Source organism: Nematolebias whitei, chromosome 14 (genome assembly GCF_014905685.2).
Source record: "Nematolebias whitei isolate Nwh7 chromosome 14, NemWhi1, whole genome shotgun sequence".
Lineage (NCBI taxonomy): Eukaryota > Metazoa > Chordata > Actinopteri > Cyprinodontiformes > Rivulidae > Nematolebias > Nematolebias whitei.
The window spans coordinates 7233583-7248687 of record NC_056511.1 but is presented as its reverse complement, the minus strand read 5'-3'; the positions used below and the strand labels follow the sequence as shown (position 1 = coordinate 7248687).

Sequence of the window (15105 nt, the reverse complement as noted above, 5' to 3'; positions counted from 1 at the left end):
TTGGTAAAAAACATACTGGACTGTACGGTGGCTATATTGGTAAAAAAAACATACTGGACTGTAATTCATGTTTTGGATTTTAATCACTGACAATTTACTGATCATTATGACTATGACATTGACTATGACTGAATATTATGAACTGCTGGAGGTGCTCTTGTTGAATATACAGTATTAAAAAACAAGTATGTTTCATCCATCCATCCATCCATCCATCCATCCATCCATCCATCCAGCCAGCGGCTCACACAACAATCCTGAATCTACATGTTTATTAAGTATAGACATGATTGTGTTGGAGTGAAAGGTCAATGTGGCTGATTATGATGTCCACGGTGTTAATCTACAAACAGTCCAATCAAAGAACACGTAAGAACAAAAAACTGTAGCTATCAACGAGAAGGACTTACCTGTTGATGACTACCAGCTGATCCAAACCATTTTATGATAGAGTGGACGCCACCAGAACCACTGGAGATTTCTTTGGTGGAAGTGATTTTAATAAAAATAAAATCCAACATGAAGCCACAGTCTGAGGACATTTTCTGTCCTGAGCATTTGTGGAGTTACACCATGGACATGTATACTGTCTTATGCATTAAGACTAACTGGAGGATAGACGAGGTTTTAACAAAAGGGTCATGTGTGACCTTGACCTTTGATGCTGTGACCTTGGCATCAATAAGGATCCTCCTTGACCCCTGAAGTGCCCAGCTGTGCAGTTTGACATTTGGATGTCAAAGCGTTGTCAGTTTAGAGCTCAGACATACTGCAGGATAAACTTCCTCCTGCAGCTGATCAGCTGTTCTCCGTGCAGAGCGGAGACGTGGGCGTGGCCAAGAACACTCGCAGGTGGCAAAGAGCAGATGGGCAGGGAGCTGAAATCATGACATTCTGTTCACTTTTAGAGCATTTAAAGTTTAGAAACATTGTTTAGAATATTGTAAGAGTGTGGGAAGAGTTTAAAACACCCTTATATACTAAAATAAACTATTAATTACTACTTGTACTTCAATTCCTACTTTGCGGTTTTTCACTTATCATGGTTAAGGGTACAAATTCCCCGCAATAAACGAGGGACTACTGTATTAGAAAGAAGCCAACAAAGGTACAAATTTCCAAAAACAAATGCTGAAAAAAAAAGTAAAATTTGCAGAAAAATACCTAAACAGTATAGTTAGAAAATTTAAAAAAATACAAATTTATAGCAAAAGGAAGTTGCAAGAAGCTGAGAAGAGCAAAAAAAACCTGAAAAAAGCTAAAATGTGCAGAAAGAATCTGAAAGGTGCTGAAGGGAGATCAAATCAGCTGACAAAAGCTGAACCAGAACAAAGACTGAAACATTGAAGGTTTAAAAATATGTGAAGAGAAAAACATGGCCAAACAAGCTAATTATTTCAAAAAGTAACAATAGTACAAATACCACAAGTCACAGCAGGAATGTCCTGAACAAGTTAAAGGTTTTGTATGAAATGTTGAAACGGCACAAAGATTGAATGAGTTACAAGCCAAAAAACGTTTGGAGGGAAAATGGGATGTCAGTTTTGTGAAAGCTTCTGAAATATTCAACACAAATAACGTCCTAAAGTCATGGGTCCACCCAGTGAGAGCAGAACGCGCATCCACGAGCAACAACGCTGACAGGAACCACCGACGTTTAATCTCAAACTCTCTGATGACTCTAACACACCAAAACTAAATTAGGAGAATCCCCGGTGTGATTTACAGGAAATATGAGCTCCAAGAGATAACGTGAAATTAAAACGTAAGAGACGGCGCATTAAGGCTCCTCAAAACACTTTTCCAGTCATTGCGCTGACAAGCTAAACGGTAAATAGACTGCCTTTATGTGGCCACGTTCACTCGTTCATTACCGAGCTTATTCGTCTGTGCAGTCTTACTGTTGCCTTCTTCCTCCGCCAAACGTACAAGCACAAGTCGATAAACGCAGCTGAGGCTAAACGGGGTTCGTTTCCCGCTGAGCTACAGTCGCCCCTCTACATCACAGCGTAAAGCCACTTTATTCTCCGTTTAATTTACCCATTTATCTTTTTAAAACGCCAGGTCACAGCTCAGATAGTGGAAGGCGTCAGACTGAAGAGGTTTATGGTCTTTGCTGGAACCCCAGCTCGGCCCCCCTCTTGCAGACACAAACACACACAGACTGAAAGGAGACTGAGAAACGAGGGAAAGCAGCCGTTTCCGCAGGGATCATCACCGAACGTCGCTGCCTACGAGGGTTAGCAGGTCCGAGCAGCGGCAGTGTGCTGGGCTGTTTGCGCAGCTTCTGTCCCCGCTGGCGTCTGCGGCTTGGCTCAGATCAGATGTGAGCCATCTTTAGGCTTTTAAAACTCTGGTGTATTCCAGTTTTACAAATTATGAAATCATGTTGATGTAAATCTGAGACCAAAGTCAGTCGTGCCAGAACATCTGCTAACAATCAAACGTTTCTGGTGCAGACAGCTGTGCTAAATTCAACTATTTCTTTAAACTAAGTTGGTCTGCGAGTGTGTTTGAATATCATTTTTTTCTTTAAGCTTCACTAGATGTTGTGAACCTGCAGGTTCTTTACAATTTGGATGAGTCATGATTTGTATGAGTGAGAATCTACACACATTTTGATTGGAAGGGCTGCGGTGCAATAATAAAGCAATTATCAATGCATTAGGATTATCTTAAAAATTAAATGACTGTGGGCTATTTTATATATTACACAAGAAACACTGATTTGAATATTTTCATGTCTAACAGTGCACAATAACCTGTTGACAAACCATTAGCATAACCTGAAAATGTAGCAAAAAAGCTAAAGTATTTAGCATTGTGTTTACCACTGGAAATGTCAAACATTTTAAAGTCATTATTAAAGAAAAGCATGTCATGAGAGCTTCCTCTGTTACGTCTAGACCCATTTTTCATGGTTCAACAAATAAAAGATTTAAAAAATAAGTGCAAACTCAGTTTTACTGCAGCAGGTTTCTACTACATGAAGATACGGTAGCCCTACTGGGACAAACAACACCATGTAGCAGCTACTCCGCTGACTCTCCTCAAGTGACAGCACAGATTGGTAACAAACTCAATTGTTGAGAATTTTCCACCACTACTGCCAGATGCTGTTTATCCTTCTGACTTTAAATACAAAACTTAAACACCATTAAAAAAAAACTCTCGAAAAAATAATAACCTTTAGACAAAGTTTGAACAAATAAGGTTAAACCGCAAAGGCAACCCCTTAAAGTTCTGCATGAACTCAAACCACAAGTTATCTGACAATCAAAGAGTACAGCTAAAATAAATAAATAAATAAAGTTTTGAAACAATATTAATACTACATGTGACTTGAATACCCTCCAGGGTACAAGTCTGATAGCTTACACCTTGTAAATTTTCCAAACAATCTACAAACACTCCCGTGGCTTCTTTTTGCATTTACAAACAAATCTTTCATTATCCTCACCCGTGAGTAACTCTTGACCCACAGAACCAGAGACTATTACTTCAGACCATTTAGCATTTTAGTACAGATCTGGGGGCAGGAGCTAACAGTTCAAAGTCTGATAAGCAAACCCAAACCTTTTTTTATTATCACATACTGTACTTAAAGGCAGTACTTCTAAAATGGCAACTTCTTATCACACAATATTAAAGCACTTCTACAGCGTGCTGAACAGAGAATTACTGATATAACTGTCATGTATTAGAAGCCATTGTTTAAACTCCTAATATTACTGGTAGCTTCAATGGGGATGCGCACTTTGCTGCACAAAAACCTGAATTCTTGCTGTAATGAAAAACCCACAGCATGAAGCTGTTTGAGCTCAACTTACAGGCGTTGGTGACAGCAAAGCTGTTGGCTGTTTCTATGTTGTCTACATGAGGCACCAGGTTGAACGGAGCTTCCGACGCATTCGGGCTTGTGTTGTGCAGGAATATCGCCAGTCGAAAGGCCGTGTACTCCTGGTCGGTGTTTCTGATGAACAGCCCACCTAGAAAAAAAGAAGGATAAACAGGTTTGAGGAAACAATATTTGAGACATTTTCTGTACCTTAGATAATAACAGTTCCAAAGTTTGGTCATAAGAATCTCCAGAAATGTCACTTGTTTTGTATGATTGTGTCCTCTGTTGTTTTCTGTTGTTGCATAAGCTCAACCATATTGTATACGAGACCACTACCTCATCCTCCTGAGTTTATAATAAATAAATTACTTTGAGGTCTTGTATTCTTTATGCAGATTTGATTTGCAATACTGTACACTGCCTTTTTTTTTTTTTTTTTTACCAGACACATTAGGTATATTTGCACAAAGTACTTGTACTGGTATTGCCGATACTAGTCAGAATTTTACTCAATATCAGTATCGGAACGGAAATCCTGGTATCGAACAACTCATTTTTAAATCACTTCTTGGTCTGTTACCATCATACATCTCCTCCTGCACGTCACTGCGTGAGTGCGGCTACAGCTTGCGCTCTCAGGACATTATTACATGCAGTGTTCCTTCAGTGCAGAACGAACTACACTCCGCTCCTGTTTCCTGGAATATCTTACAAAAAGATCTGAAACGCTCGACCTTGACCTCCCTAAGTGACTTGAAACATCTGCTAAGTTCCTGGCAAAAACCAATGCAGACATGTTCCTGTTTTTAGTGTTTTACATCACTATTATAAAGCTGTTTTTGCTTCTTTTAATACAATTTTCTCTCAATTGTTCTTCTCAATTTGTATGCTTTCTCTTATGATTGTCTTGTCATTATTTGTTAAAACAGGTCTCTCTTGTAAATGAGTCCTTAAGGCTCAATGAGACTAACCTGTGTTAATAAAGGTTGAATCTGTGACATCTGGGGGAGCAAAGTCCCGCCATTGAGCCACATCACGTGACCAATGCGCGAAGAAGCTAGCAAAAAAGCTATTAGCATACTGACGCCATTAAACCTTTTTCTAAATAGTCGCTCTTTTCATTATGTTATCGATAATTATTAATAATATACACAGGCAATGTTTTCATCACATAATTAAAATATTTTCAGCTCACCAATATGTCAGTAAAAAGCGGTTTAAAAGACGGGAAAGAACATTAGCGTGGTGCCTCGTGACAAACTCAAATGCGACGTTCACTGACATCACGGAACTAGATGCTGCATTAAATGTCTATATCGATAACAGTACCACTGGATGTTTCAGCAAACATATTATGTGCTTACTTTAAGGTTTTCATTTAAATAATTTATTTAAGATGTCCCACTTTTATTTCTACTACATTATACTAATTGTTTAGCGGACATTATAGCCTGTTTATATTGAAAATACTTAATAAAACCATGCTTTTTTTCTTATGCTAGTTTTCTGTAATGATTTTTGTTTTTGTGAAGCTTTACAAACTGTTTGTAAAGAAAACATTTGTTATTAAGAAGAAAAAAAGTTTTTATAATGACGACAGCAACGTTTTTAGTTATATATTTTACACTCTTTATTTGCTCCGACCTTATTCAGTTTCTTGCCCAAATATGCTTTTATATGCTGCAGGTGGTTTGAATCCCTGATCCTCCAATTGGAAGAGTTCCTTCAATTCATTTCAGTTTATTTACATAGCAATAATTCTTAACAAAGTCATCTCAGGCACTGTACAAAAGCATTCACCTACATTACAAAATGTCACATTGCTAAAGTTATCTGTCAAAGAAAGCCATTAGATTGTGTTTAATCTTCTCTTTGTCGCAACATTCAGAACAACATGAGGTGATTGTGGGACAGAGCAACTCCATTTTAACAGAAAGAAACCTCCATTAAGTCCAGAACAAGGCTCGGGACAAGTAATTATCTGCTTGGGGTTAAAGAGGACATGAAAGTGACACAGACAAACATAAATTACTGGTCCAGGTGCAGTTTCTATAGCAAGGCAAAACAGAAGTTACAAACATGGAGCGTAGCGTGAGTAAAGACAGCAGCAGAGTTAGGGAATGTGAGAGTGTGAGCCTACAAATAACTAGGGATAGCACCGGAAACCCAACCCCAACTATAGGATTTACCAAAAAGGAATATCTTAAGTCGCTTAAAAGTAGGCCGAGTGTCAGCCTCACGGACAGAAACTGGAAGATGGTTTAACAATAGAGGAGCCTGATAGAGGAGCTGTGGCTCAGTGGTTAGGACAGTCGTACTCCAATGAGAGAGTTGGGGGTTTGATTCCACCATTGTATAGTCACGTGTTAAAATGTCCCTTAGCAAGACACTGAACCTCTCACTGCCTCTGATGTGTGTCCCATCGGTGTATGAATGTGATCTAAAGAACTGATTAGTCTCTTTAAAATGATTAGTTGTAAAGCACTCTGAGTAACCTGGTTGAATAGAAAGGTGCTATATAAGTACAGTCTATTTACAATTTGATAGCTGGAAGCGCTGCCTTCCATTCTAGTTTTAGAAACTCTAGGAACCACAAGTAAACCTGTAGCCTGAAAGTAAAGTGCTCTATTAGGAAAATATGGAACAGCAAGATCATTAAGCTTAGCTGTTGGTAGCGTTGTATGTTAGATGTAAGAGTTTAAATTATATTCTGAATTTGACAGGGAGCCAATGAAGAGAAGCTAAAACTGGAGAGATATGAGCTCAAGTTCAAGTCAGTTTTATTGTCATTCTCATCACATGTGGAGTTACAACAGTCCAGCCTAGAAGTGATAATAATGATAATGGTGCATTTATTATTAATAAACTGTACAGAGACACTGCTCTAAGTTGTCCTGATGTGATGGTTTGCAGCTGTGTTGTATGAAAACACAGGTTTCATGCTGAGGCTTGGCATTCTCAGAAACTCCATCTTTGATGACTCAGATCAATAAAAGGGACAAAAAGGTTTGAAAAGGAACTCCCACTGTCCATAAATAGCGCATGACCTCAGTCACATTTGTACGTTGTCTCAATAAATACTTAGCCACTCATCACTGCAGGTGTTTAACTGAGTTGAGACATAAATACAACGCAGGGTGTAGGTGTTCAAAAATGCATGACCTTTCATGAAAACATGACTTGTACATAATCTGAACGTTGAGGGATCGCATTGAAATCAAACCTCTGCTCTGTTCAGTCCTGAATATGAGCAGCAAATCCCCCAAAGCTAAAATCACGATTAGCAATTCAGTTAAATGATAAATTCTTGGTTGCACTTCCTGTTCTAATTGGACAATCAACTCTTGTAAGCTGCTGGGAACACGCTTAAAGTCCTATTTTTATTTTACAGAAAAGAGCTGTAAGAATTATCACTAGAGAAGATTGTAGCCATCCATCAAATATATTGTTTTATCAACTGAATATATATTTAGTTGATTATAATATTTTACTGTTTATGTATAAGGCTCACAAAAACATACTGCCTTCTAATATCCAAGTAAATTTTGTTAAAAGGGAGAATGATTATTATCTTAAGAGAATAGAGATGTTTGTGAAGCCTTGGTTTCGTACCAGTTTGAGGGAGCGGTCTAGTATAATTCAGGGAATAGGATTGTGGAATGGTCTGAAGGATGATGTTAAAACTGCCAGATCTATGTACATATTCAAGAAAATGTTAAAAGTTAGTTTTCTGAAGGAATATGGAAAAGTATAATGTGTATCTATACAAATTTTGTTTGAATTGATGTTGTTTTTATTTAGCTTAGTTTTTTTTTTTTGTAAATTACTTTTGTTTGAATATATTCTGTGCAAAAAGGGGCATATATCATAAGATTTATTCTTCTTCTGCTGCCTTTCATTTTATTTTTGATTGTATACATATTTTTTTGTTTTCTATTGTATATAGTTATATTGTTTTTAATGAAATGAATACATTAAAAAAAAATTAAAAAGTTTATTGAAAAACGTCAGTTTTAATCCATTGTTTGTGCTTATCGGGATCATCTTTTAAACCTGACTCGTTTCATTCATCCAACCTTTATTTATACAGGTTAGTCTCATCGAGTCACGGGAGGAAAGTGGTGGTGCAGAGGTTAGAGAAGGTGGGCCTGTGATCGGAAGATCGCCGGTTCAAGCCCCGCTACCGACAACATCAAAAATGTGGGTGGGGTAGGTGAAACCTGCCCTCACCCTCATTCGTCCCACTCTGGGCCCTTGAGCAAGGCCCTTAACCCCCACCATCTGCTCCTCCGAGTGTCCTAGATAGCAGCTCTCTGCTCCACACAGAGGGCTTTGGTAGTTCGGTGTCTGTGGTTGAGTCAATTTGCTTATGCCTTGGGCCGGCCCTGCCAAGAAGCTCTGCTTTGCGCCCCCCACCTTAGGACATCTGTGGACCTGTATCAGAGCTGAGCCGGCTGATAGACACTGCACCATCTCTTATCAGGACTATGGAACTTTCTGGCTGCGTTCACAGACGACTCACCGCCTTTGTCGGCCTCCTCATGCATAAATGTATCATGATGTCATTAGTATGTTGCTGTTTATGTACAAGGTCTTTTTTTTTTTGCAACTTTCACACTGTGTCCCAGCCAGGACATAGTGCAAGATACGTTTTTTTTTTTTACCTCCCCTCCCCTCGTGTTTCTCTTTTCCTTATCTACTTTTGTCTGTCTGAAACAGGTCTCTCTTGTAAATGAGTCCTCGAGGATCAATGGTTTAATGAAAAAAAGTTACTTGATGGCATCTCTCACAAACGAACAAACTGAGGTGAGGTCAGTGGAGGTCAATGACAATCCTCCTAATGGAGACTGAATCTGAGTCAGGGAGCACAACGCAACAACTTTAACCATCGATTTGGGTCAACAGTCCTATAGGAGGATCCATTATACAGAAAATCAACACTCATGGCTGTAGAGTCATGTGATTTATTATTTCCACAGCAGTGGGAGTTGTGTGTCTGAAACTGTTCGAGCTGAAACTGGTGGGAAAATAGGATCAGAATAAGTGATCATGAATTTACACAAAACATACAGGATCTTTACGCAGATCAAAACCACAGCAGCACTTGTATCTGAAGGACAACTTGAATAAATGACTGACGCTTCAGCTGGGTCATTATAAAACATCCAAACATCAGCATTTATTTAGAACAAGTCTTATTAAGCTGCACATTTACCAGTTTCAAGAGATAGACTCAAAACACTGTCCCGGGTTTTGGTCCAGTTACATTTCCTTAACATGTACTATAATAAATTTAAAAAGAAAGAAAAGTAGGTCTTAAAATGTGTGACTGAAAAACAGCAAGAAATTTAAATAAATGTTTCACCAAAGACAACACTGCTGACATTTTAACCATAATATTAACAAAAAATAATAATGAAAACCTCATTTGTATTATCGTGATTAAAAATAATACAAATGTTTTGAGATATTTTACTAACAGTCAGACAAATGGATGCACACAAAAACATTAAAACTTTTATTTTTAGGCAATAAAGTGGTTGATTTTTCATATTTCATGAGCGATCGTCCGTCAGGGGTGCTTAAAGTGTCGACTCAGACGGTGAAATTTAAATACAGTATTAATTTTGTTTAAATGTGTTTGTTTATATTTAAATGGATCATATGACGTTTTATTTTTACTATTTTATTAGTGTTTGAGTGCTTTGATGCTTTAGTTGGAAAGAAAAGTATCAGATATTATTTAACAGAAGCGGTAAAATAAAACATCCTGTGGCTAAAACCTTTGTCTTAAAGGAACAGTCCGGCTGATTTCAGGTCTTTAATCGTTACATTTACATCTGTTTAACGTGTAAAACCGACTTTATGGTGATATTCATCCAACACCACGAAGGATCAGCCCGGCTCCTCTTTATGATTTTTATGTAAGTTGAGCTCCGGAGTCATAAATCAGGAATGTTTAGGACATCTCTATACTTTATTTATTTGTTTAGTCTCTTTAAATTATCGTCCGGTTGACACAGAGATCTCAGCAGAGCCGTTCACGGCCGTGCAAATGTCAGAGGTGACGGGGGCAGTTCGTTTCACATTTCAAATCCAGACTCAGGGCTATGTTTCTTAGGATGAGACAGTGTAAATGTCATTTAAAGCAAAATGCCAGTGTGTTCTTTGTCATGACTGACCTCTTTAAAAAAAATGTAAAATTCAAAATAATTGACTTGTTTTGTTGAAGCCTGGTTGGATAAATCCAATTTAACATGTAATTTCCGCTGCGACGGGTTTGGGGTGTCTGGTTTAAAGGAACGACGCAGGCTAGCGCGTGGAAAAACATTCAACATGGCTCCCTCTGCAAGCCGCTCTGCAGTTATACGAGACAGTATCAGAAATTAAATCATAGTTTACATAAACAATAAAATCTGTCTGATCTATCCAAACTTTTTTTTCAGGAAATGTGGTTAACTTTAAAAGCCTGGACAGAGTTGAAAGTGAGAATAAAATAAGAAATGTGTAGATTTTAGTAGTTTTTCCTGCTTACATTTTGTCCACAGCTGACTTTTTTTAAAGTCTATTAAATCAAATGGAATCATAAAAGTGGTAAAAGTGTTTGTTTTATTTGTATTGTTACTATATTTAATATCTATAAGATGGTTTATATCCATATGATGGACAGACAGATCACCAGAACGTACAAAAATGGAGCATTGCTGTACAAAAAATTAAATTACACAATTTCACACCAAGGAAAACGTGATGAGGATGTAAATAGATAACTAACAAAAATGCACATTCTAAAATTTATGTTTTAGGGTACTTTTTAAAAAATAACAGTCGATTTCTGTCCAGGTTTGAGCTGCAGATTTTTCACCTTAACGTTAATACTAAGCCAAAATATCCACAATCCAGTTTTGACTTTTTTAGATCATGAAAGGCAGGAGATCATGTAAATGTTAGTGTGTTTATGTTTGTTTGCCCGCCTGTTAGCAAAATAACTCGTAGACCAAAAAGCTGTAATTACTGGATTCACATCTAAGAAAGATTAACGTTTGGAGTCAACCTGATTCAAGATGGCCACCACAGCTGTCAACAGTAGTGAACGCAAACGCGTCAAGCGCAGTCAGTTTTACAAATATTGTCAAAAAAGATGCTGGTAGTAGCTGAGACTGATCCCAAACTCAAACTTTGAGCTCTAACAGATTACACAAAACTTAGGCACAGAAGCTGTAGGAGTTCCAGTTTTTCTCCGGCAGCTCTTCGACACCAGATGGCGCCAACAAGCTCACACCTGTGGACCATTCTAATGAGCTCTAGGAGTATAAATGGCAGTTGATGACTTCTCTTTGACGCTGGTGCATTATCTGCTGACCAGTAGTTGTGTTCATGGCCACTTTACCACTCCTTGAGTTAAACCTTGTTTCTCACGTGTTTCAGCATCGACTCGTGTGTTCCTCCTGTGCCTGGTTTCATCGTTAAGCCTCCTAGTGATTCAGTCATACCTCACCTTCCATCACCTGCCCACCGATCTATGCAACCTTTCTGGGACCTCCTCGTTTGTGACTACCAGAACTATTGGATCCTCACCCATGTGAGGACCCGTTCCTCCAATAGTAAGAGACAAACAGTAACTTGAACCACCCTCAAGAATCCAAACTATCATCTTAACGGTTGTCCTTACTCTCCAGGCTTCCAGTCCCTCCCAAGTGACTTGCAGTTGATTTTACCTTGTGAATAAACACTGATAAACACTTGCTCTTTTTGGTCACTGATTATCTGGGTATGGAGTAAAATGCTACAATAAGTGACATTTTCCATCGATTTAAGGAACAAGTTATTTTTTAATGAAAATTAAGTTTCAAGCGCTTCAAATGTTACTCACCAAATCTGAATTTGAAATCTGTATTTATTTAAAGAGAAACAGAACCGCTAATTAAACTTGAGTCTGAGCACATCATGTAAATGGGCCAGATTTACCCACAATGCTCTTTTTGCTCTGAATGACTATCGGCCAGTAGCCCTCATCCCAGTATTCACTAAATGCTTCAAAAGACTGGTCATGACCCACATCAAAGCTTCCATCAACATCAACGAGGACCCTCACCAGTACGTACCACAAGAATCGCTCAACAGAGGACGTCATCTCCTCTGTGGTCCACACTGCTCTCACCCACCTGGAGTAGAAAGACTCTTATGCTCTTTGTGGACTTCACATGTGCCTTCAACACCATGATCCCCCAAACCCTGATGGATAAACCACTCACACTAGGACTAAGCCCCTCCCTATGCAACTGGGTCCTGGTCTTCTTAACCAACAGATCACAGTCTGTGAGGATCCTCAACTTCTCCTCCACCATAATCCTCAGCACTGGCTCCCCCCAGGGCTGTGTGCTGAGCCCCCTCCTGTTCACTCTGCCCACATATGACCATCCAGGCTGTCATATTGTAAAGTTTGCAGACAGCGGTGGTGGGATGTATCACAAACAATGATGAGTCCAGCTATAGGAAGGACACCTGGAGAGCTGGTGCAGGAAGAACAACCTTCACATCAATGTGAAGAAGACGAAGGAGATGGTCGTGGATTTCAGACGAAGCAAACCCACACCCCTCAGGAGGATCTGCAGTGGAAGTGGTCTCCAGCTACAAGTACTTGGGTGTGCACCTGAACGACAACCTCAGCTGGGGCAACAACACCACCAGCCTGATCAAGAAAGCTCATCAGAGACTCCTACTTCCTCAGGCGGCTGAGACGAGCTGGTCTGGGAAGCTCAGTCCTCACCTCCTTCTACAGGTGTGCAGTGGAGAGCATCCTGTGCTCCAGCATCAACGTGTGGCATGGAGGCTGCACAGCTGCAGAAAGAAAAGCTCTGCAGAGAGTGGTGAAGGCTGCTGTTGTTACGTCATATTGTTTTATATTATTAGTGTTTAGTGTATATCTTAGATCCTTTCTTACTGTTTCTTTTTATAGTTTATGTTTTTGCTATTTATGGGTGTAACTAAGACCCTGAGTACATAATTTCATTCCACCTCATGTACCACATGTGATGCGAATGACAATAAACTTGAACTTCTCCTGATGCATGCTCAATAATCCAGGTAGAAAAATCTAAAAAAGTTAAATCTGCTATTTAAGAGACTGAGCTGAATACAGCACCTCAGACTGAAGAAGTCTCTCGGACGAGAGACGAAACGTTTCTACATTTTTTTGTTGATTTGCTTTGTTTTGTTTGTTTTTTTTAATGTCCAGAGGACCAGATTTAACTTTTTTAGATAAACTTGAACTTGTTTTTTTGCCTAAAGCCTTTAGTTTAAAATATGATAAAACAATGGTCTTAACAAAATGAACACAAACGTCTAACTCCAGATTTCACTTGTCAAAAATTACTTTGATTTCCTTCTTCCCTAAAGTTTGGAAAATGAGTTTGTACAGTCAAACGGCTCTTCATGATTTCTGTTTTCAACCTGCTCGTCCCAAGTGACAAAAAAAATAAAAAGTCATATCTGTCCTGCTGCTGATTAAAAATGAACATTGCTTTTCTACTTCATGGTCAAATCTTTAATTAAAGAGATGATTTCTTAACAAAATTATTAAAGCTCAGATTCCTGGAAGCACAAAGAATCAGCCTGAAGATCTAAGTGATATCTAGATAGACCTGGTTTTGTTTTATCTGGTCATACAGGACATCCTGTACGCAGTGTGCAGTGCATGATGGGACTAGCTGAATCCCCATCATGGGAACCTGTCGTCGGCGTGAAGCTCGGCTGTGTGCGTTTGTTCCTGTGCTGCAAGTTTCCCGCTGCTCAAAAGCCTTTTCTCATTTCATTTTAAACAAACATGTGATGGTCGGGGACATGTTTGCCCTGAAGCTCCGATACTCACAAACACAAATGTTAGAAGAAACGACGGCGTTTACCGTTATTTTTCCTGTCCCGCAGGTCGGACAGGCCCGAGACACAAAGAACGATGACACGGGGATTGCATATACAGCATTTCTCATACCTGGCAGCGGTTTTGTTTAAGCAAACGATAATAAGCAGCGATTATCCGTTTAAACAAATATCTGGAGTCCATGTTACAGCAACAGCTGAGAGTACGTGCAGCACTTTGCTTAAATCAGCAACAACTGGTTACATAAGTGCTTAACATGACGGCAAAGCAGTTCTATAGGTTTCATCCCCGTGGAGCTCGTATAGAGAAGACGTTCTGTGACAAAACCCTGAACTTTGACCTCTTGGGGGGTGGCCTGGAGATTTAACCATCACTGATATGAAAAGGAAAATCAGTTGAACATCCTGTCAGCAGTGAGGGGTAAATCTGAAAACCATGAAAGTGTAAGCTCATGAAAAAAAGCAAAGGGTTTATTTTGCGGTGAGCACCACAGGCGGATCACTAAAGGGGGGGGGGCAATAGCCACTCTTATAAATGTGCAGGTAGTCCTATTCTCCAGCAACCTAAGCTTCAGTTTGGTGGGCATTTTGAATTTTCCAAAGCATTTTAGTCCGAGAAGAACCTCATAAACTTAAAAAAATAAAAAAAAACATTAGAGGTTCTAAAGTTAGAGCCAAGAAGGCAGACTTGCTCAAAGACTCAAGAAAACAAATGTTTTCATAATAATATCAATGAAAGCAAAAGGCTAACGTGGCAGAAAAAATACAAGTTACCAGAAAAAAGATCCCAGAAGAGAACCAAACCCAAATGAGTGAAGGTGAGAGACGGCTGGAGGAATAAATGGACCGAAACTGATGAGGTGACAGGTGAGCCTGATGAGTACAGGGAACAGGTGTAAATGGGAGAGGCAGGATGAGGGAAAGTACTGACAGCAAGCAAAACATTGGAAAACCACAGAACACAAGGTAAAGGCAGAAAAAGAACCCCACTAATTGTTCGATCAAATAATGGTTTTATCTATTTTAAATAAGAAATGAAAGTCGAGAATAACTGGTCTAAGTTGAACAAAATAAGCCAACATGTTTATATGAATGGTCTCAGGAGGTTAAATAAATAAATGTAAATAAGTTTCTTTTGGCTGCTCCCTTCTTCAGGGCTCACCACAGCGAGCGAACTCACATGAAAGATTTGGCAATTGTTTTACGCTAGGTGTCCTTACTGACGGGCTCGAACCGGCAACCTCAGGCTTACAAGACCACAACACTGACTAGCTACCACTTCAGTTAAATAAATATATGTGTTTTCAATAAATATGAATTAAAAAGTTAGAAAGGGATTCCAACAATGTTCAGTCAGGTCATCTGGACAGTTTATTTTTTGTGTG

The 15105-nt window shown here is 39.0% G+C and overlaps 1 protein-coding gene across 1 annotated transcript in view; it reads right to left on the bottom strand.

Annotated features, from left to right (window-relative positions):
* The window catches only part of gria4b (glutamate receptor, ionotropic, AMPA 4b), a 218029-nt gene that overhangs the window by 165434 nt on the left and 37490 nt on the right, over positions 1 to 15105 (bottom strand). The window contains exon 3 of the mRNA XM_037688243.1: positions 3831 to 4048. Within this exon, the coding sequence (XP_037544171.1) occupies positions 3831 to 4048 (218 nt within the window). The remainder of the gene's footprint in view (positions 1 to 3830; positions 4049 to 15105) is intronic.